Source organism: Ranitomeya variabilis, chromosome 6 (assembly GCF_051348905.1).
Source record: "Ranitomeya variabilis isolate aRanVar5 chromosome 6, aRanVar5.hap1, whole genome shotgun sequence".
In the NCBI taxonomy this organism is placed as follows: Eukaryota; Metazoa; Chordata; class Amphibia; order Anura; family Dendrobatidae; genus Ranitomeya; species Ranitomeya variabilis.
Genome location: NC_135237.1, coordinates 442,298,094 through 442,320,894, shown reverse-complemented (window position 1 = coordinate 442,320,894; position 22,801 = coordinate 442,298,094). Strand labels below are relative to the sequence as shown.

Genomic DNA, 22,801 nt, shown 5'->3' with positions numbered 1-22,801 from the left:
GCCTCCGTGTATATACACACACACTAAGACAGAGGCTTGTCAGTCACTGTCAGAGGGCAAGGAACAGTTGCCAGGGACCCGACTGTGCAACTAGTCAATAGTGCGGCTCGGTTCCCGGTGGTTGTTAAAAGCATGTTTTTCTCTGTAACGCAGGAGTGTTACAGAGACAAACATATTGCTGTAAGCACACAGCCGGCGGCGGATACATGCTGCTCACAGTTTAAGTAGCATGTATTACCTAACAAGTTCCCTTTAAAAGGTGTTTGAGACCATAAAAAAAAAATTGTACAAAGGCAGAGATATGTAATAATGGTAGCTGTATTCGTTGCTGCACCTTACAGAACACTGTTTTGTTAGCTGCAGAAATGACGTGATGTCTACACTTCTGTAACTAATCATTTGACTCAGCCAGTGGGGAGCGCTGGAGTAGTAGGGAATAAGACTGTCAAGTATGAGCGCCATTATTTTATACAATTGTCCACTATGCAATGGTTTTCCTTGTCCTTACTGGAGTGTGCTCACAGTAGGTTCAGACTGAAGGCAGCAAAACTGAAAAAGAACACATGGAAACAAGGAGTGAATAAACATACATGAAAAACAAACCAGAATGTGAGTTAGGCTATGTTCACACGCTGCGGGTTTTGCTGCGGACCCGCAGCTGTTTTGCAGCTGCGGGTCCGCATCCTTTTTCCATGTAGGTTACAGTACAATGTAACCTAATGGAAAACAAAACCCGCTGTGCCGACGATCCTTTTTTTCTGTGGAAAATCCGCGCGGATTTTCGCAGCGATTCTGCACCCATAGAAATGCATTGAACCGCTAACTTCCCGCATGGGGCTGTGCCCACGTTGCGGGAAGTTAAGCGGATAATGTGCCGACGGTACCCGGGGTGGAGGAGAGGAGACTCTCCTCCAGGCCCTGGGAACCATATTTGGGTGTAAAAAAAAAGAATTAAAATAAAAAATCATGCTATACTCACCTCTCAGCGCTGCCCGCGGCGTCCGGTCTCAGTTGCTGTGCGAATAGGACCGGTGGTGACGTCGCGGTCACATGACCGTGATGACGCCGCGGTCACATGACCGTGACATCACGAAGGTCCTTGTCGGCACAGCCGCTTGCAGCGCCGGGGAGATCGCGACGTCAGTTTTATTATTTTTTACATTACTATTGATGCTGCATATTGCTGCATATGCAGCATCAATAGTACAGCAGTAATCCCGCAGCGGAAACCGCGGAACAAACCGCGATAAATCTGCAGGGATAACCGCAGCGGTTTTGCCCTGCAGATTTTCAATTCCGCTGCGGGATTAACCCGCAGAGGAACCCGCAGCGTGTGAACGTGGCCTTAAACCTTGCTTTTCTCAAAGGCCACCCTACCCACCATTACTCATGGCAGCTTTACAAATCCTTGGCAATCTCTCAAGAATTACTTTCAGTCTTGATGGAGCTCCAAGAGGTTCTGAGCACTTATTAGCCGTTTTGCCTTTGCTTTGCAGTACAACTCAACTCAATTGGGTTGAGGAATTGTGGAGGGCATGTCATCTGATGCTGGACTCCATACTTCTTCTTGGTAACATAGCCCTTACCTAGCCTGAAGAGGAGTTTTGAGTCCTTGTCTTGCTGCAACACAGATGGTGAGCCTATTATCGTAAGTAAAAACCAGATGTGGGAGATGGTATGTCATTACAGAATGCTGTGGTAGCCAAGATGGGCATTGGGTTCTTGAATTTGGAATAAATCACCAACTGTTTCATCAGCAAAGCACCCCTACAGCATCACACAATCCCCTCTAAACTTCACAGTGGACACCACACAACAAAATCATCCACTCTCCTCACATTTTCTGCTTCTCAAAACGTGGAAGTTAATACCCAAAATCTCAAGTTTTGACTCATCAGACCAAAGTGCATATTTCCACTGATCTAAAATCATGTCCTTGTCTTGCTTGGCTCAAACAAGTCTCCTCTTCTTGTTTGCGGTCCTTTGTAGTGGCCTTTTTACAGCAATTCAACCAGAAAGTCCCGCTTCTAGTAGTGGATCTCTATTTGATGACTTTACATCATTTATCATAGCGATTATCTGAGGTTCTGATAATTCATGTTTTTTTTTTAGGTTGGTAACTAATGAACTTATCCTCTGCAGCAGAGGCATTTCTTAGCCTTCCTTTCTTGGGGCAGTCCTCATAAGAGCTAGTTTCATCATATGGATTGATGGTTTTCATGACTGCTTGAGGATATCTTTATGGTTGTAGAAGCTTTCTGTATTGACTTACCTTCATATTTAAAAGTATGGTTCTTCTCTCTACTTAGTTGAGTGACTCTTGCCATATTTTGCTATAACACTTGTGGAATAAAGCAGAGCACTGTACAGAACCATTTACAAACACTACCTATGCAAAACAAATCCGATGGTCGCAAGTCATACCTGGTCAACGGAAATTGCTTGACAAAATGCCAAAGATGTATAAATCTGGCAGAGTAATTGAGGAATTTAAAGTTTACCACATATTCCAGTTTGCTTTACAAGTGTATTTTTTTTTAATTATTATTCCTTCTTTTTATAAGAGTCCCTTTGTAGATCTGCGGTCTTTTATCTGACTCTGTAATGTGTACATCATTCCTTCTTTTTATAGGTGTTTCTTTGTAGATTTGCGGTCTTTTATGTGTACATTCCAAAAAGAACAAGGGAAACCACTGCATAAAAAGGTGTGTCCAAACTTTTGACTACTACTCTATATAGCTAGCAAAAACCTTAAAACCAAGTAAAACAAACCTAACTAATAGAGGGTCAATGGACAAGAAGATTATCTGGAAAAGCTTTTCACTCTGACATTTATATTCCGCCATGACCCTCGGTACCCACACATTGTGCCTACACAAAGGACATTTCTATGGCATTCACAAGTGCCTCGAATGAAGACATTCCACATTCAATGTCCTGTAATGCCAGTCTTACATCAGGCCTGGACCAAGCTCTCCCAGTTCTGGGAGCCCGCAGTGACATGGTCTAAGGGCAACATAGTGGGAGATTTTCCAATGTAATCCACTCAGTGGACAAAAGGTAGGAGTAGCCCTCAGGGGGTATATAAAAGCATGCTTGGTAGCTTCCTCAATTCCTATACAAGTGAATGGATTGGAAAAAAACCCTCTATTCTAATCCTGGATAGGACACGTAATATTTGTCATTTTAATACCTGCTGCCATAACATTGTGCACATTAATTTTATATCTTCCCCGACCAATACATACGTCTATACTGTGATGGTGTAAATTTCATAACTGTAACCACACTTTAGCTTCATCAATGACAATGTTGTAGCTTACTAACCCCCAGAGTTCGGAAACATGTGTTTGAGACTTCAGTTCTACATCCATCATTGCTAAGAGCAGTGGAGGTGTGCAGCTGAGGAGGAACGAAGGCTGCTATAGTAATTTCATAGTGGGATTTGGTCCTTCTACAAGAATATGGGTAAGGACCAAGTCATGAGTTCTTCACTCTTGTGTGTCACTAAGCATTTTGGGCAGCGTTTCTGGCTTTTAATACTGGATTATACTAGAATAATGTAGGGTATCAGTCAGGATAGTGCTGGTCATCACTAACATAAGAGATGATCTCACATTTACTAACAATGGAGAGGATGGACTTGTTACCCTATAAGTGGTCATTGACAGCCAGGCTCAATGCACACAGAAGTGAGTGTAATCACAGGGATGGGGATGGACAGTGCCACCAAGGCCATTTTTTTATTTTATTTTTTATACCTCCATGGCAATATGATTTTGCCTAGCCCTATTTAAGTCATCATACAAGAAAGGATTTGTAATAATATGGAGGCATAATAGCCAGAACAGTCTCCCGACTAGTATGAAACCTCAGCATGTATGAGTGGCCATCACTGCAGACATGGTGGGAAGACATATGGGACTCCAGACCCCTATACCGGTCATCTCGGGAGTTCCAGCAATCTATCTATTGATGAGGGAGTACTAAAATGCTCACGTGGTCATTGCTCAAACTGAGCATTTCCTAATACTCGAATGCTCGTTTCGAGTAACGAGTATAACGGGAGTCAATGGGAAAGCCGAGTTTTTGTTCTGGTAGACCGTACAAAGAGGTCTGGGGGGCAGTGAAAATGTTCAAATGGATGGGAAAAGTGCTAAATGGAAGGAGAATGCTGTATATCTGCCCTCAACCCGATCTGTAAGAGAAGAAAAATAACTTTTATTATACTCACCTACGGTGCGGTCCGGTCTGAGGGGTGTCGCTCTTCTTGGTTCGGTGCCTCCCATCTTCTTGCGATGCCTCCCTCCTGCTTGCTTCATGCGGATGACACGTCCCTTCGTCATCTACACAGTCTCCTCGGCATCCCGCGCCTGCGCAGGTGTACTTTTCTGCCCTGTTGAGGGCAGAGCAAAGTACTGCAGTGCGCAGGTGATAGGGGTCTTTGACCTTACCTGGCACTTGCGCACTGCAGTACTTTGCTCTAGGAGTGCAGAATGCCAATGGAGGAAAACTCGCACAACAGAAAAACTTTATCCTCTACAAATTTATGTTAAGGACCTACAACTCTGCCCTTCACCTCACCAAACAGACCTACTACACCACCCTCCTCTGGTATATTCAAAAAGTTTATTAACCCTTCACGTGTTTCACAGGAATTTTTGGAATGTTTAAATAAAAATGAACATTTAACTTTTTTACACAAAAAATTTAATTCAGCTCAAATTTGCTCTATTTTACAAAGGGTAACAGGAGAAAATGGACCCCAAAAGTTGTTGTACAATTTGTCCTGAGTACGCCGATACCCCATATGTGGGGGTAAACCACTGTTTGGGCGCAAGGGAGAGCTCAGAAGGGAAGGAGCGCCATTTGACTTTTCAATGCAAAATTGACTGGAATTGAGATGGGACGCCATGTTACATAGTTACATAGTTATTAAGGTTGAAGGAAGACTGTAAGTCCATCTAGTTCAACCCATAGCCTAACCTAACATGCCCTAACATGTTGATCCAGGGGAAGGCAAAAAAACCCCATGTGGCAAAGAGTAACTCCACCATGGGGAAAAAAATTCCTTCCCGACTCCACATACGGCAATCAGACTAGTTCCCTGGATCAACGCCTTATCAAGGAATCTAGTGTATATACCCTGTAACATTATACTTTTCCAGAAAGGCATCCAGTCCCCTCTTAAATTTAATTAATGAATCACTCATTACAACATCATACGGCAGAGAGTTCCATAGTCTCACTGCTCTTACAGTAAAGAATCCGCGTCTGTTATTATGCTTAAACCTTTTTTCCTCCAGACGTAGAGGATGCCCCCTTGTCCCTGTCTCAGGTCTATGATTAAAAAGATCATCAGAAAGGTCTTTGTACTGTCCCCTCATATATTTATACATTAAAATAAGATCACCCCTTAGTCTTCGTTTTTCCAAACTAAATAGCCCCAAGTGTAATAACCTATCCTGGTATTGCAGACCCCCCAGTCCTCTAATAACCTTGGTCGCTCTTCTCTGCACCCGCTCCAGTTCAGCTATGTCTTTCTTATACACCGGAGACCAGAACTGTGCACAGTATTCTAAGTGTGGTCGAACTAGTGACTTGTATAGAGGTAAAATTATGTTCTCCTCATGAGCATCTATGCCTCTTTTAATACATCCCATTATTTTATTTGCCTTTGTAGCAGCTGTCTGACACTGGCCACTGAATATGAGTTTGTCATCCACCCATATACCCAGGTCTTTTTCATTGACGGTTTTGCCCAGAGTTTTAGAATTAAGCACATAGTTATACATCTTATTACTTCTACCCAAGTGCATGACCTTACATTTATCCCCATTAAAGCTCATTTGCCATTTATCAGCCCAAGCTTCTAGTTTACATAAATCATCCTGTAATATAAAATTGTCCTCCCCTGTATTGATTACCCTGCAGAGTTTAGTGTCATCTGCAAATATTGAAATTCTACTCCGAATGCCCCCTACAAGGTCATTAATAAATATGTTAAAAAGAAGAGGGCCCAATACTGACCCCTGTGGTACCCCACTGCTAACCGCAACCCAATCCGAGTGTGCTCCATTAATAACCACCCTTTGTTTCCTATCCCTGAGCCAGCTCTCAACCCACTTACACATATTTTCCCCTATCCCCATTACTCTCATTTTATGTAACAACCTTTTGTGTGGCACCGTATCAAAAGCTTTGGAAAAGTCCATATACACTACGTCCACTGGGTTCCCTTGGTCCAGTCCGGAACTTACCTCTTCATAGAAGCTGATCAAATTAGTCTGACATGAACGGTCCCTAGTAAACCCGTGCTGATACTGGGTCATAAGGTTATTCCTCTTCAGATACTCCAGTATAGTATCCCTTAGAATGCCCTCCAGGATTTTACCCACAGTAGAGGTTAAGCTTACTGGCCTATAATTACCGAGTTCAGTTTTTGCCCCTTTTTTGAATATTGGCACCACATTTGCTATACGCCAGTCCTGTGGTACAGACCCTGTTATTATGGAGTCTTTAAAGATTAAAAATAATGGTCTGTCAATGACTGTACTTAGTTCCTGCAGTACTCGGGGGTGTATCCCATCCGGGCCTGGAGATTTGTCAATTTTAGTTATTTTTAGACGCCACTGTACTTCCTGCTGGGTTAAGCAGGTGACATTTAATGGGGAATTTTTATCACTAGTCATTTTGTCTGCCATGGGATTTTCTTTTGTAAATACTGATGAAAAAAAGTCATTTAGCATATTGGCTTTTTCCTCATCCACCATTTCACCCAGACTATTTTTAAGGGGGCCAACACTGTCATTTTTTAGTTTCTTACTATTTATATAGTTAAAGAATATTTTGGGATTATTTTTACTCTCTCTGGCAATGAGTCTCTCTGTCTCAATCTTTGCTGCCTTGATTTGCTTTTTACAGAATTTATTTAATTTTCTGTATTTATTTAATGCCTCCTCACTACCTACTTCCTTTAATTCTCTAAATGCTTTCTTTTTGTCCCTTATTGCGCCCCTTACAGCTCTATTTAGCCATATTGGTTTCCTCCTATTTCTAGTATGTTTATTCCCATACGGTATATACTGTGCACAGGTCCTATCCAGGATGCTAATAAACGTCTCCCATTTTCTTTGTGTATTTTTGTGTCTCAGGATATCATCCCAGTTATTTGCACCAAGATCCTCTCTCATCCGTTGGAAATTTGCCCTCCTGAAGTTTAGTGTCCTTGTCACCCCCCTACTACCCATCTTATTAAAGGTTACATGAAAACTTATTATTTTGTGATCACTATTCCCCAAGTGACCCCCAACCCTTATATTTGATATGCGGTCTGGCCTGTTGGTTAATATTAGGTCTAGCAGTGCCCCCCTCCTTGTTGGGTCCTGAACCAGTTGTGAAAGGTAATTGTTGCGTTTGGAGAGCCACTGATGTGCCTAAACATTGAAACCCCCCACAAGTGACACCATTTTGGAAAGTAGACCCCCTAAGGAACTCATCTAGATGTGTTGTGAGAGCTTTGAACCCCCAAGTGTTTAACTACAGTTTATAACGCAGAGCCGTGAAAGTAAAAATTTTCCCCACAAAAAATTTTTAGCCCCCAGTTTTGTATTTTCTCAAAGGTAACAGGAGAAATTGGACCCCAAAAGTTGTCCAATTTGTCCTGAGTACGCTGATACCCCATATGTGGGGGAACCACCGTTTGGGTGCATGGGAAAGCTCGGAAGGGAAGGAGCGCCATTTGGAATGCAGACTTAGATGGAATGGTCTGCAGGCGTCACGTTGCATTTGCAGAGCCCCTAATATACCTAAACCATAGAAACCCCCCACAAGTGACCTCATATTGGAAACTAGAACCCCAAAGGAACTCATCTAGATGTGTTGTGAGAACTTTGAACCCCCAAGTGTTTCACTACAGTTTATAACGCAGAGCCGTGAAAATAAAATAAAATATATTATATATATATATATATATATATATATATATATATATATATATATATATATATATATATATATATATATATATATATATATATATATATATATATATATATATATATATATATATATATATATATATACACATACACACACACAGTATTTTCCCAAGAGTAACAGGAGAAATTGGACCCCAAAAGTTGTTGTCCAATGAGTCCTGAGTACGCGGATACCCCATATGTTGGGGTAAACCCCTGTTTGGGCGCACGGGAGAGCTCGGAAGGAAAGGAGCACTGTTTTACTTTTTCAACGTAGAATTGGCTGGAATTGAGATTGGACGCAATGTCGCATTCGGAGAGCCCCTGATGTGCCTAAACAGTGGAAACCCCCCAATTATAACTGAAACCCTTATCCAAACACCCCTAACCCTAATCTCAACTGTAACCCTAACCACACCCCTAACCCTGACACACCCTTAACCCTAATCCCAACCCTATTCCCAACCGTAAATGTAATCCAAAACCTAACCCTAACTTTAGCCCCAACCCTAACCCTAACTGTAGCCCTAACCCTAGCCCCAACCTAACCCTAGCCCTAACCCTAGCCCAAACGGGAAAATGGAAATAAATACATTTTTTAACTTTTTAATTTTTCATAACTAAGGGGGTGATGAAGGGGGGGGGGTTTGATTTACTATTTGTAGCGGGTTTTCTAGCAGATTTTTATGATGGGCAGCTGTCACACACTAAAAGATGCTTTTTATTGCAAAAAATGTTTTTTGCATTACCACATTTTGAGTGCTATAATTTTTCCATATTTTGGTCCACAGAGTCATGTGAGGTCTTGTTTTTTGCGGGACAATTTGACGTTTTTATTGGTAACATTTTCGGGCACGTGACATTTTTTGATCGCTTTTTATTCCGATTTTTGTGAGGCAGAATTACCAAAAGCCAGCTATTCATGAATTTCTTTTGGGGGGGCGCGCTTATACCGTTCCGCGTTTGGTAAAATGGATAAAGCAGTTTTATTCTTCGGGTCAGTACGATTACAGCGATACCTCATTTATATCATTTTTTTATGTTTTGGCGCTTTTATACGATAAAAACTATTTTATAGAAAAAATAATTATTTTTGCATCGCTTTATTCTGAGGACTATAACTTTTTTATTTTTTCGCTGATGATGCTGTATGGCGGCTCGTTTTTTGCGGGACAAGATGACGTTTTCAGCAGTACCATGTTTATTTATTTCCGTCTTTTTGATCACATGTTATTCCACTCTTTGTTCGGCGGTATGATAATAAAGCATTGTTTTTTGCCTCTTTTTTTTATACGGTGTTCACTGAAGGGGTTAACTAGCAGGACAGTTTTATAGGTTGGGTCGTTACGGACGCGGCGATACTAAATATGTGTACTTTTATTGTTTTTTTATTTTTATTTAGCTAAAGGAATGTATTTATCGGAACAATATTTTTTTTATTATTATTGTTTTTTTTTTTTTTTTACACATGTAAATTTTTTTTTTTTTTTACATTTTTACTTTGCCCCAGGGGGGGACATCCCAGTAAAGTGACAGATCGCCGATCTGACACTTTGCTGTGCACTGTGTCAGATCGGCGATCACACAGCACAGCAGGGAGGCTTCCCGGCACCTGCTCTGAGCAGGCGCTGTGAAGCCACCTCCCTGCAGGACCCGGATGCAGCCCCGTGGCCATTTTGGATCCAGGGACTGCAGGGAGGAGACGCTCGGTACAAGGTGAGCACTTCGCTTCGTACCAATAGTCTCAGGGAAGCCCGCAGGGAGCCCCCTCCCTGCGCGATGCTTCCCTATACCGCCGGCACACTGCGATCATGTTTGATCACAGTGTGTCGGGGGTTTATGTGTCGGGGGCGGTCCGTGACTGCTCCTGACACATCGTGACGGATGTCAGCTGCGATAGTCAGCTGACACCCGGCCGCGCTCCCCCCGTGAGAGTGGCCGATCGCGTTGGACGTACTATTCCGTCCTTGGGAAGTAGGGCCCACCCCACATGGACGGAATAGTACGTCCGATGACAGAAAGGGGTTAAAGAAAGTGGGAAGATGTATCTCTTGTGATCTATGGAATTTTCCTGCTGCCTTAGTGAGGTATAAGGGGTCTGGTTTTAAAATTAGTCTGTCCTGAAATGTTAGAAGGAAAGGTGGATCTATTCTATCGATGTTAGTGCTACTAAGAAGGCCGTTTTTAACAATAGGTGTTTTAGAGACGCTGTATCTATAGGCTCAAACGGAGGTTCTGTTACTGAGTCTAGGACTAGGTTTAAATACCAAGAAGATACTCCTGTCCACATAACTAGAGTAACTCGTTCACAGGCCGTGATGAAACGGGACACCCATTTATTTCCTGCAACATTTTGGCCATAGAGGGCGCCTAGAGCGGATACTTGGACTTTTAGTGTATTAACAGAAAGATCTAACTCTTTCTCTTTTTGTAGGAATTCTAAGATAGGTCTTATTGGAATTTCTGAGGGGCCGGAACTTGTATGGAACCGAAGACATTTTTCCATATTTTGGCATAGATCTTTGTAGTAGATGGTTTCCTGCTAAGCAGGAGTGTATCGATTAGACGTTTTGAAAAACCTCTAGAATTTAGGCTCTGCGTTTCAAATTCCAGGCCGTCAAGTGGAGGCTGTCCACTTGGGGGTGGAAGAAAGGTCCCTGAGAGTAGGTCTGGGATTGAGGGAAGGACCCATGGGTCTGTCACTGACATTGATTGCAGGCACGAGAACTACGGTCTCTTGGGCCAAAATGGTGCTATTAATATTATCCTGGCCTGCTCCTCTCTGATTTTGCATATGATTTGAGGAAGTAGAATTATCGGAGGGAAGGCATATGCTAGATTGAATTGCCAGGGTATTTGAAGAGCATCTAGAATGTCCGGGTGGTCTGCATGGGACCGAGATGCAAATTTCTGTACTTGTCTGTCTTGTCTCGTAGCAAACAGGTCTATCTGAGGATGGCCCCATAATAATGTTATCTTGTGAAAAATGCAAGGATTTAGGCACCATTCTCCCTGATGTAGAGTGTGTCGACTTAGGAAGTCCGCCTGTTGATTGTTCTCTCCTTTGATGTGGAGGTCAGAGAGACACAACAGATGTTTTTCGGCCAGGTTCAAGATGTTCTCTACGGAAGACATTAGAGCGTCTGATCGAGTACCCCCTTGTTTGTTTAAGTAAGCCACTGTCGTAGTGTTGTCTGAACAGACTCTGATGTGATTTCCTCGAAGCTGTGGAAGAAATTGACGTAGTGCATAGTTTACCGCATTTAGTTCTTTTAGATTAGATGAATATTGGATTTCTTCTTTATTCCATATTCCCTGGCAGAAACTGTCTCCCATATGTGCGCCCCACCCGTGGGGACTAGCATCAGTAGTTAGTGTGTGGGATGGTGTTATCACCCAAGGGACACCCCCCCTGCTAAATGTTCACTATCTAACCACCATATCAAGGAAGCTAGAACATCTTGCGATAAGGTTATCTTTGACTCAAGGTGGTCAAGGAGTTTTTTCTGTTCCCGAAGAATCTGGTGTTGCAATGTTCGGGTATGGAATTGAGCCCACTGGACAGCTGGAGTACAGGAAAAAGGGATCCCAATAAGGACATTCCTTCCCTCAGAGACATTCGGTGTTTATGAATTGCAGCAGTTTTTTTTTCTCTATTAGTGATATTTTTACCTGAGGGAGTAGACATCTTTGTTTTGTAGAATCTAGATGAAACCCTAAAAATGTCTGGAGGGAAAGTGGGATAAGTCTGGATTTTTCAGAGTTGATGATCCAACCCAGGTCCTGTAAAGATGAGACAGTGTAAGCTAAGCGTTTAGCACACTGAAGAGACGAATTTCCGACAACTAAAAAGTCATCCAAATAGGGGATGATTAAAGTGTCCTTTTGATGAAGGTAGGCCATCACCTCTAACATTACTTTGGTGAAAATCCTTGATGCCGTGGAGAGACCAAAGGGCATGGCCGTGTACTGGAAATGATGAATCTCCCCTTCGAGTATTACTGCAACTCTGAAGTATTGATATCTGTTATGGATAGGGAGATGGTAATAAGCATCTTTTAAATCAATGCCCCCCATTTTACAGTTTGGAAAAAGGAGCTTAATGGTGGATCTCATGGATTCCATTTTGAATTTATAATTTTTAATAAATGTATTGAGTTTTCTAAGATTTATAAGTGTTCTGAACGAACCATCGGGCTTAGGGATTAGAAATAATGGAGAGTAGAACCCACTACCCTCTTGTCCCTTTGGTACTTTTACTAAAACGTTTTTATCTATCAGGCTTTGAATCTCAAGTTCAAGGGCCCTTTGTTTTATCAGTGAGCTGCGCTGTATGCCCCAGAAGTCCTATGATCACTTCCAGGCAGGAAAAAGATTTGCGCCGATCTGCGCATGCGCGGCCGCGTTCCTACCTCGGCCAGTGCTATGGAGCAACGTCTCGGCTGCTGCTGGAGACCGTGCGGCGGACACCCGGACCCCATATGCCGGCCGGCGTCCCGGAACCATCTTTCAGCCCGCACTCCTCGTCCCGCAGAGCTCCCCAGTGAGACCAGGCGGCCTCTCCCGGATCCAGTCATCACTGTGCCTGACAGATGAGGAGGGAGCAGTCTAATGGAAACTCCCCTGATGCTGCATCTGGACCGCACCCCCTGCCGTTCCCGCAGAAACCGCACAGGTGGATGTCCTGGACCAGGTATGATCTTCTGTGAGAATCCAGAGAACCTGTCCCCTAGGAATAGGAAACCTAAACTGAGGAGAAGCGGACTGCCCCTTTTATTCTTCTGTAGGTTTCCTGTTCCTTGGGGCGGATCCCTATCTCTCCAGTGGGTGCTGTCTACGCAAAAGGTAAAAATACCAATAAGAGTATGTGCACACGTTGAGTAAAATTTCTGAAATATTTCTGCATCTGTTGGCAGGGAAAACGCAGTTGATTTAAAAATAAAAAAAAATAAAAAAAAAAAAACGTTTTTGGTGCTTTTTTGCCCTCTGTTTTTGAATGATTTGAGTGAAGTCAATGGTGAAAAACGCAGGGCAAGAACAGAGAACTGATATGCTGCAGATTATTTTCTGCACCATTCACTTTGCTGGCATCCAAGTTTTGCTTCTGGTTGCCACAAATTTGTGACAAAAATGCACCCAATCTGCAACATGTGCACACAGCCTAAAATTTTGAACAAGTTTTTGGAGGCTTATAACACAACAAAATCTACCCAAGATGTAATACCCTATAGGTGAGCAATATAATACTGGTAATAATACTAGTACATTTTGAACAAGTTTTTTGAGCATTATATTCCAACAAATTGTAATCCAGAAAACGGAATACCCTATGGGTGAGCAATATAATTAGGATAACATTTTGAAATAATTTTTGGGAGGGTTATTAAAACATGTAACACTGTACGGTTGAGAAAAGCAACAGAGAAAAATTTTTAAACTTTTTTTGTACTGTTATATACCACCAAAATGTGACAAAGCACGGAATACTGTACGGATGAGTAATTAATCATCAACTATTTTTCCACGCTTTTTGTAAGTTTTACATACCACTGTAATGCAACAATAACCGTGTTAAACTGTATGGATGAGTCATTGAATCCATGACAAAATTTCGACAGAAAATATTTTGAAAGTGAAGTTGATGTACTTATACAGTCATAAAGGCTTTGCAGAACATGCAATGCCAAACAGAAAATATGATGAGGGTCAGCCATAGACCCCTGAAAGATAACAACTGGCAGGCCTCATTAAAATATTGCAAACACTTTCTGTGCTGCGTCATCTCAAAATGTCTATTGTCTTACAATCTGTCTATGTTAGGTCTTCCTCAATCCCCATATGGTCCACATGGGAAGCTTCATGTTTAATTTTGAACAGCGACTGTTTAAGAAGGCACAGAAGCGGGATGGTTGAGCTGACTATGGCATCATCGCCGTTCACAATCTTTGTGGGGTCCTCAAAGCCTTGGAGAACCAAACAAATGTCAGACATCCATGCCTACTCTTCAGTTATGTGCGGAGGATGACCAGATTACCCAGTGTGTTGGCGCTGGTAATCAACCACTGGCCTCTTCTGCTCACAAAGCCTTGCCAGCACATGCAGTGTGGAGTTCCAGCACGTAGTGACGTCACACACCAGTTGGTGAGCTGGCACTTGCATGCCCTGCTACAGCACTGCCAGAGCGGCAACGGCTGTAGCAGACCTGCGGAAATGGGCGCTGATGCGGCGTACCTCGACTAGAAGTTCTGGAAAATCTGGGTATGTTTTCAGAAACCGCTGAACTACCAAATTGAGCACATTTGCCAAGCATGGTATGTGTGTAAGATTGCCAAGCTTCACAGCCGCCACCCGGTTTCACCCACGTGTCAGTCGTTAAGTGCACAATGCCAGTAAGTGCATTGATAAGGTGAGATCTTTCCTTTATTATACATTCTTTTTTTGAACATTGCGCATTTCATCTAATGCTGGTGACTTATGATGTTCTAGATATGGATTCTTGATGATCTATGATGTTGTAAATGTGGATTTTACCTGATCCTGGTCTTTATATGAAGCAAGTTACTTCTCAGATTCTTGAAGGGATATATAAGTTTATGGTTTGGTCCCTCGGATCTTTCTAAATAATGTGGTTATTCAGCATTCAGCTGAATGTGATTTTTGTGAGTCTAACTATTGTCTGTATTTTGTGTTTATGTGTTATTTGAGCACTTCTTTTATACGACATATTAAAAGTTATATTTTAACTTGGTAATAGTCACACCCTGCTTATCATACTCCTTTCAAATAAAATGCCAGTCCTGGTGGATGGGGGCCTCTGCGTTTAACGATTCACTGACATGCCAAGTTCAGATATAGCCCTGTCTAATTATTAGGGCACATGGCAGTCATAGGAAAAGGCCGCACCTGGACTTTCCCTGTAAGACCATGGAAAACCACTGAAAAGCGGTGCTGTGAAAAGGAAGCCCCTCCACTGTACGATCACACATTATTACTGAATGGAGCGGATAGCTGGCTTGGATTAGGGAATCAAAAGGTCCAGATGAATGAAGATATCCACAAAGGTGTCACACACAACGGTAACAGGTAATGAAGGCAATATCACCATCACTAAACATTGCCGTTGTGTATGTCGACTTTGTAGATATCTTCTGCTTCATTCACCTGGATCGTTTGTGCCCCATTGATGGCCATTGCCGAGCAACTCACAGCGAAGGATCAGGACTAGTGATGAGCGAATATACTCGTTACTCGAGATTTCTCGAGCACGCTCGGGGGTCCTCCGAGTATTTTTTAGTGCTTAAAAATTTTGTTTTTATTGCCGCAGCTGAATGGTTTACATCTGTTAGCCAGCATAAGTACATGTGGGGATTCCCTAGCAACCAGGCAACCCCCACATGTACTTATGCTGGCTAACAGATGTAAACCATTCAGCTGCGGCAATAATAACAAATTTCCAAGCACTAAACAAATACTCAGAGGACCCCCGAGCGTGCTGGAGAAATCTCGAGTAACGAGTATATTCGCTCTTCACTAATCAGGACAACAGCAGCGCACCATCTTATTACTAAGGACCTCTACATTTCCTTGTGTATAAATCTTGCTCCTGCTGGATGCGCCAAAGCTGTGAGCTTTCTCTTTCCTTCTGCTAGTCCTCTGTATTATTACAAGGTCATTGACCACTGGGCGCCATGTTAGTCCTCTGTATTACTGCACGGTCACTGACTGACTACTGGGCAACATGCTAGTCCTCTGCATTATTACACGGTCACTGGCACCATGTTGGTCCTCTGTAACATTGCACGGTCACTGACAGACCACTGGGCGCCATATTAGTCCTCTCTATTATTACACGGTCACTGACTGACCACTGGGCGCCATGTTAGTCCTCTGTATTATTACACAGTCACTGACCACTGGGCGCCATGTTAGTCCTCTGTATTACTGCACAGTCACTGACTGACCACTGGGCGCCATGTTAGTCCTCTGTAACATTGCACGGTCACTGACTGACCACTGGGAGCCATGTTAGCCCTCTGTATTATTACACAGTCACTGACCACTGGGCGCCATGCTAGTCCCCTGGATCACTGGGCACCATGTTAGTCCTCTGTATTATTACATGGTCACACTTGGATGCACCTGCAGCTTCTTCTAGTGATACCGCTGACTATCAGGGGCCCAGACAATGGGCTCACCATCAAAGGAGGTTATCCTAGCTGGCAGTCACATGAGAGTTTTCGGTCAAAATTTTCATCCATTTTTATAAACCAAAACCAGGAGTTGAATAAGGACAACGAAAAACTATAATGGAAGAATAATCACCTCTGGTTGTGACTACAAATCCTGACGTGTGAAAGTGGCCTTAAAGGGGTGTACATATTCACTATACCGGAGAAGTGTAGAATCACTGGAGTCTGACCGCCGACACCCAGCAATCTGGAGAATAAGGGTCCCAACGTCCCCATGTGAACAGAGAGGCAATATGCTCAACCACCGCTCCATTCACTCCTGTTCTATTCCTACCTGCTCTTGTAATGACCGGTAACATTGCGTATTGGGAGACCACTTTACCATGTGTTGAATGTTGTGACACTGCGCTCAGGAAGGAAGGGGACACGGTCATATAATGGTGACACTGCGCTCAGGAGGAGGGACACGGTCATATATAATGGTGACACTGCGGTCAGGAGGAGGGGGTACACGGTTGTATATAATTGTGACACTGCGGTCTAGTGGAGGGGGGCACGGTCATATATATAATGGTGATACTGTGGACAGGAGGAGGGGGGCACGGTCATATATAATTGTGACACTGCGGTCTAGTGGAGGGGGGCACGGTCATATATATAATGGTGATACTGTTGTCAGGAGGAGGGGGGCACGGTCATATATAATGGTGATACTGTGGTCAGGAGGAGGAGGGACACTGTCTGTCGTATATAATGGTGACACTGCGGTCAGGAGGAGGGGGGCACGGTCATAGACTGTGTTCCAAATCATTATGCAAATTGGATTTAAGTGTGATGAAGATTTAATTGTTTTGTTTTGTTTTTCAAATAAACGGATGGATGGTATTGTGTCTCAGGGCTCAATGGATCACTGAAATGAATCTTAAACACGTGATAATTAGTTTTCCAGGTGATTCTAATTAAAGGAAAACTACTTAAAAATGATGTTCCACATTATTAAGCAGGTCACAGTTTTCAAGTAACATGGGAAAGAAAAAGGATCTCTCTGCTGCTGAAAAGCATCAAATAGTGCAATGCCTTGGTGAAGTGATGAAACCATTAGAAATTTCACGAAAACTTAAGCGTGATCATTGTACTGTTAAGAGATTTGTGGCTGTATCTGAGTACAGATGTGCGCCATATAGCAGTGACAGGCATGTAGGATAGCGGTGACAGGTATACGCCATATAGCAGTGACAGGCATGTAGGATAGCGGTGACAGGTATGCGCCATATAGCAGTGACAGACATGTACGATAGCGGTGACAGGTATGCGCCATATAGCGGTGACAGGCATGTAGGATAGCGGTGACAGGTATGCGCCATATAGCGGTGACAGGCATGTACGTTAGCAGTGACAAGTATGCGCCATATAGCAGTGACAGGCATGTACGATAGCAGTGACAGGCATGTACGATAGCAGTGACAGGCATGTACGATAGCAGTGACAGGCATGTAGGATAGCGGTGACAAGTATGCGCCATATAGCAGTGACAGGCATGTAGGATAGCGGTGACAAGTATGCGCCATATAGCAGTGACAGGTATGTAGGATAGCGGTGACAGGAATGCGCCATATAGCAGTGACAGGCATGTACGATAGCAGTGACAGGTATGTAGGATAGCGGTGACAAGTATGCGCCACATAGCAGTGACAGGCATGTAGGATAGCGGTGACAAGTATGCGCCATATAGCAGTGACAGGTATGTAGGATAGCGGTGACAAGTATGCGCCATATAGCAGTGACCTTATGTACAATAGCGGTGACAAGTATGCGCCATATAGCAGTGACAGGCATGTATGATAGCGGTGACAAGTATGCGCCATATAGCAGTGACAAGTATGCGCCATATAGCAGTGACAGGCATGTACGATAGCGGTGACAAGTATGCGCCATATAGCAGCGACAGGCATGTATGATAGCGGTGACAAGTATGCGCCATATAGCAGTGACCTTATGTACAATAGCGGTGACAAGTATGCGCCATATAGCAGTGACAGGCATGTAGGATAGCGGTGACAGGTATGCGCCATATAGCAGTGACAGGCATGTAGGATAGCGGTGACAAGTATGCGCCATATAGCAGTGACAGGCATGTACGATAGCGGTGACAAGTATGCGCCATATAGCAGTGACAAGTATGCGCCATATAGCAGTGACAGGCATGTACGATAGCGGTGACAAGTATGCGCCATATAGCAGCGACAGGCATGTATGATAGCGGTGACAAGTATGCGCCATATAGCAGTGACCTTATGTACAATAGCGGTGACAAGTATGCGCCATATAGCAGTGACAGGCATGTAGGATAGCGGTGACAGGTATGCGCCATATAGCAGTGACAGGCATGTAGGATAGCGGTGACAAGTATGCGCCATATAGCAGTGACAGGCATGTACGATAGCGGTGACAAGTATGCGCCATATAGCAGTGACAGGCACGCATGATAGCGGTGACAAGTATGCGCCATATAGCAGTGACAGGCATGTACGATAGCGGTGACAAGTATGCGCCATATAGCAGTGACAGGCATGTAGGATAGTGATGACAAGTATGCGCCGTATAGCAGTGACAGGCATGTAGGATAGCGGTGACAAGTATGCGCCATATAGCAGTGACAAGTATGCGCCATATAGCAGTGACAGGCATGTACGATAGCGGTGACAAGTATGCGCCATATAGCAGTGACAGGCATGTACGATAGCAGTGACAGGTATGCGCCATATAGCAGTGACAAGTATGCGCCATATAGCAGTGACAGGCATGTACGATAGCGGTGACAAGTATGCGCCATATAGCAGTGACAGGCATGTACGATAGCAGTGACAGGTATGCGCCATATAGCAGTGACAGGCACGTATGATAGCGGTGTCAAGTATGCGCCATATAGCAGTGACCTTATGTACAATAGCGGTGACAAGTATGCGCCATATAGTAGTGACAGGCATGTACGATAGCGGTGACAAGTATGCGCCATATAGCAGTGACAGGCACGTATGATAGCGGTGACAAGTATGCGCCATATAGCAGTGACAGGCATGTAGGATAGCGGTGACAGGCATGTAGGATAGCGGTGACAAGTATGCGCCATATAGCAGTGACAAGTATGCGCCATATAGCAGTGACAGGCATGTACGATAGCGGTGACAAGTATGCGCCATATAGCAGTGACAGGCATGTAGGATAGCAGTGACAGGTATGCGCCATATAGCAGTGACAGGCATGTACGATAGCAGTGACAGGTATGCGCCATATAGCAGTGACAGGCATGTACGATAGCAGTGACAGGTATGCGCCATATAGCAGTGACAAGTATGCGCCATATAGCAGTGACAGGCATGTACGATAGCGGTGACAAGTATGCGCCATATAGCAGTGACAGGCATGTACGATAGCAGTGACAGGTATGCGCCATATAGCAGTGACAGGCACGTATGATAGCGGTGTCAAGTATGCGCCATATAGCAGTGACCTTATGTACAATAGCGGTGACAAGTATGCGCCATATAGTAGTGACAGGCATGTACGATAGCGGTGACAAGTATGCGCCATATAGCAGTGACAGGCATGTAGGATAGCGGTGACAGGCATGTAGGATAGCGGTGAAGGTACGCGCCATACATCGGTGACACCACTCACCCCGGCACATACAGCATAGAGCGGTACAGTTCGGGTCGGTGACTTTGGGACGTGGCCCCGGGACACTACGCTGACATACGACCACGCAGCGCACAGACGCTGGACACAATGTCAGGTTATAACCAGTGGCGCCTCCTCACTGAGCGGTACCGAATATGGCCCAATCACATGGTCCGGTCTTCAGTCACACTGGTGCCTCAGAGGCGGTGTCAGTGGAGCCGGGGCCATGCTGGGGCCGCACTATGAATGGGGCCAGGACATGTGACCGCACACTAACAGCACAAAGCCCCGAGACCGCTGGTGCAGGCTGCAGGGACCTACCAGGCGGGCAGCCTCGGCCCAGGTGCGGTCCTTCTTCTTCCTCTTGTCTTTCATGTTGGCATCTCATTGATGGTTCTTATGACGTGGGGGATCCACTGAGCGGAGGAGACAATGGCGTGGTGGCGGCACGGCTCAGCTGACAGCTCTGGGACGCTCCCGTTCCCCCTCACAACAATACACAGTGACGTCAAGACGAATGGCGACCCGGTGCTCTCGCGAGGGCAGCAGCTGCGGTGGCCAAAACTCGCGAGTTCTCCGTCCGCAGCGCTGCCTGGAATTCCAGAGAGCGGGGCCGGGGTTTCCCTGTGCAGGTCTCCTCCCCATCCTCCTGCGTGCAGGCGGCCGGGACTCTGACCAGCGCCCCCTCCCGGCCACACACCCTGATGCCGCCGCCGCCGCTCGCACTGCTGTGTATGAAGGGAGTCCTGGCATCAGGGTCACCAGCCTTAAAGGGATTGTCCTGGCATCAGGGTCACCAGCCTTAAAGGGAGTTTCCTGGCATTATAGTAGTGCCACCAGCCTTAAAGGGAGTGTCCTGGCATTATCGTAGTGTCACCAGCCTTAAAGGGAGTGTCCTGGCATTATCGTAGTGTCACCAGCCTTAGGCCGGGGTCACACTAGACCGTAATACGGACGAGTGCTATGCGATAAAAAATCGCATAGCACTCGGCCCAATGTTAATCTATGGTGCAGCTCCCATCATCCGATATTTTCTCCACCGTATTTCGGATCCGAGGGAACTCGCATCAGGCTGCGATTGTCAGCGTATCTCGGCCGAGACTCGCCAATGCAAGTCTATGGGTGCGAGAAAAAATCGGATTACACACGGACCATGCGTGTGCATTGCGAGAAATACGCAGCGGTGTTCTATAGAAAAGCCGGTAATTCAATTGCCGGCTTCTCATTTCTCCTTCACAAACCCGACAGGATATGAGACATGGTTTACATACAGTAAACCATCTCATATCCCCTTTTTTTTGCATATTCCACACTACTAATGTTAGTAGTGTGTATGTGCAAAATTTGGCCGCTGTAGCTGCTCAAATAAAGGGTTAAATCGCGGAAAAAATTGGCGTGGGCTCCCGCGCAATTTTCTCCGCCAGAATGGTAAAGCCAGTGACTGAGGGCAGATATTAATAGCCAGGAGAGGGTCCATGGTTATTGGCCCCCCCGTGGCTACAAACATCTGCCCCCAGCCACCCCAGAAAAGGCACATCTGGAAGATGCGCCTATTCTGGCACTTGGCCACTCTCTTCCCACTCCCTGTAGCGGTGGGATATGGGGTAATGAAGGGTTAATGTCACCTTGCTATTGTAAGGTGACATTAAGCCAGATTAATAATGGAGAGGCGTCAATTGTGACACCTATCCATTATTAATCCAATTGTTTGAAAGGGTTAAAAAACACACACACACACATGATTTAAAAGTATTTTAATGAAATAAACACAGCGGTTGTTGTAATAATTTATTGCTCTCTCATTCCATTTTCAGACCCTCGCTTGGCAAAACAATAAACACACAATATACATACCCTCTCTGATGAACTGTCACGTCCCACGAAGTAATCCATCTGAAGGGGTTAACTAATATTACAGGCAGAGCTGCGATAATCCACTCGCTCGTGCCTGTAATCCCCGGGTGCTGAAAGGAAAGCAGTGATGTGTACTTACATTCAGTCGCGGTGATGCGCCCCTGCTGGATGTTCTCATGAACTGCAGCCTGGGAACTTTTCCCACGCTACAGGTCATATGAGGACATCCACCAGGGGGCGCATCACCGCGACTGAAGGAAATGTAGGTCAATGACCTATAGTTACCTTCAGTCGCGGTGATGCGCCCCCTGGTGGATGTCCTCATATGACCTGGAGCGTGGGAAAAAGTTCCCAGGCTGCAGTTCATGAGAACATCCAGCAGGGGCGCATCACCGCGACTGAATGTAAGTATAGATCACTCTGCTTTCCTTTCAGCACCCGGGGATTACAGGCACGAGCGAGTGGATTATCGCAGCTCTGCCTGTAATATTAGTTAACCCCTTCAGATGGATTACTTCGTGGGACGTGACAGTTCATCAGAGAGGGTATGTATATTGTGTGTTTATTGTTTTGCCAAGCGAGGGTCTGAAAATGGAATGAGAGAGCAATAAATTATTACAACAACCGCTGTGTTTATTTCATTAAAATACTTTTTAATCATGTGTGTGTGTTTTTTAACCCTTTCAAACAATTGGATTAATAATGGATAGGTGACATAATTGACGCCTCTCCATTATTAATCTGGCTTAATGTCACCTTACAATAGCAAGGTGGCATTAACCCTTCATTACCCCATATCCCACCGCTACAGGGAGTGGGAAGAGAGTGGCCAAGTGCCAGAATAGGCGCATCTTCCAGATGTGCCTTTTCTGGGGTGGCTGGGGGCAGATGTTTGTAGCCACGGGGGGGGCCAATAACCAAGGACCCTCTCCTGGCTATTAATATCTGCCCTCAGTCACTGGCTTTACCACTCTGGCGGAGAAAATTGCGCGGGAGCCCACGCCAATTTTTTCCGCCATTTAACCCTTTATTTGAGCAGCTACAGCGGCCAAATTTTGCACATACACACTACTAACATTAGTAGTGTGGAATATGCAAAAA

The 22,801-nt window shown here is 44.7% G+C and overlaps 1 protein-coding gene across 1 annotated transcript in view; it reads right to left on the bottom strand.

Moving 5' to 3' along the window:
* The window catches only part of ASXL3 (ASXL transcriptional regulator 3), a 183,396-nt gene extending 162,897 nt beyond the window's left edge, over nucleotides 1-20,499 (bottom strand). Inside the window, exon 1 of the mRNA XM_077270429.1 lies at nucleotides 20,168-20,499. Coding sequence (XP_077126544.1) covers nucleotides 20,168-20,221 — 54 coding nt within the window. The 5' untranslated portion in view covers nucleotides 20,222-20,499. The remainder of the gene's footprint in view (nucleotides 1-20,167) is intronic.
* Nucleotides 20,500-22,801: the final 2,302 nt, after the last annotated feature.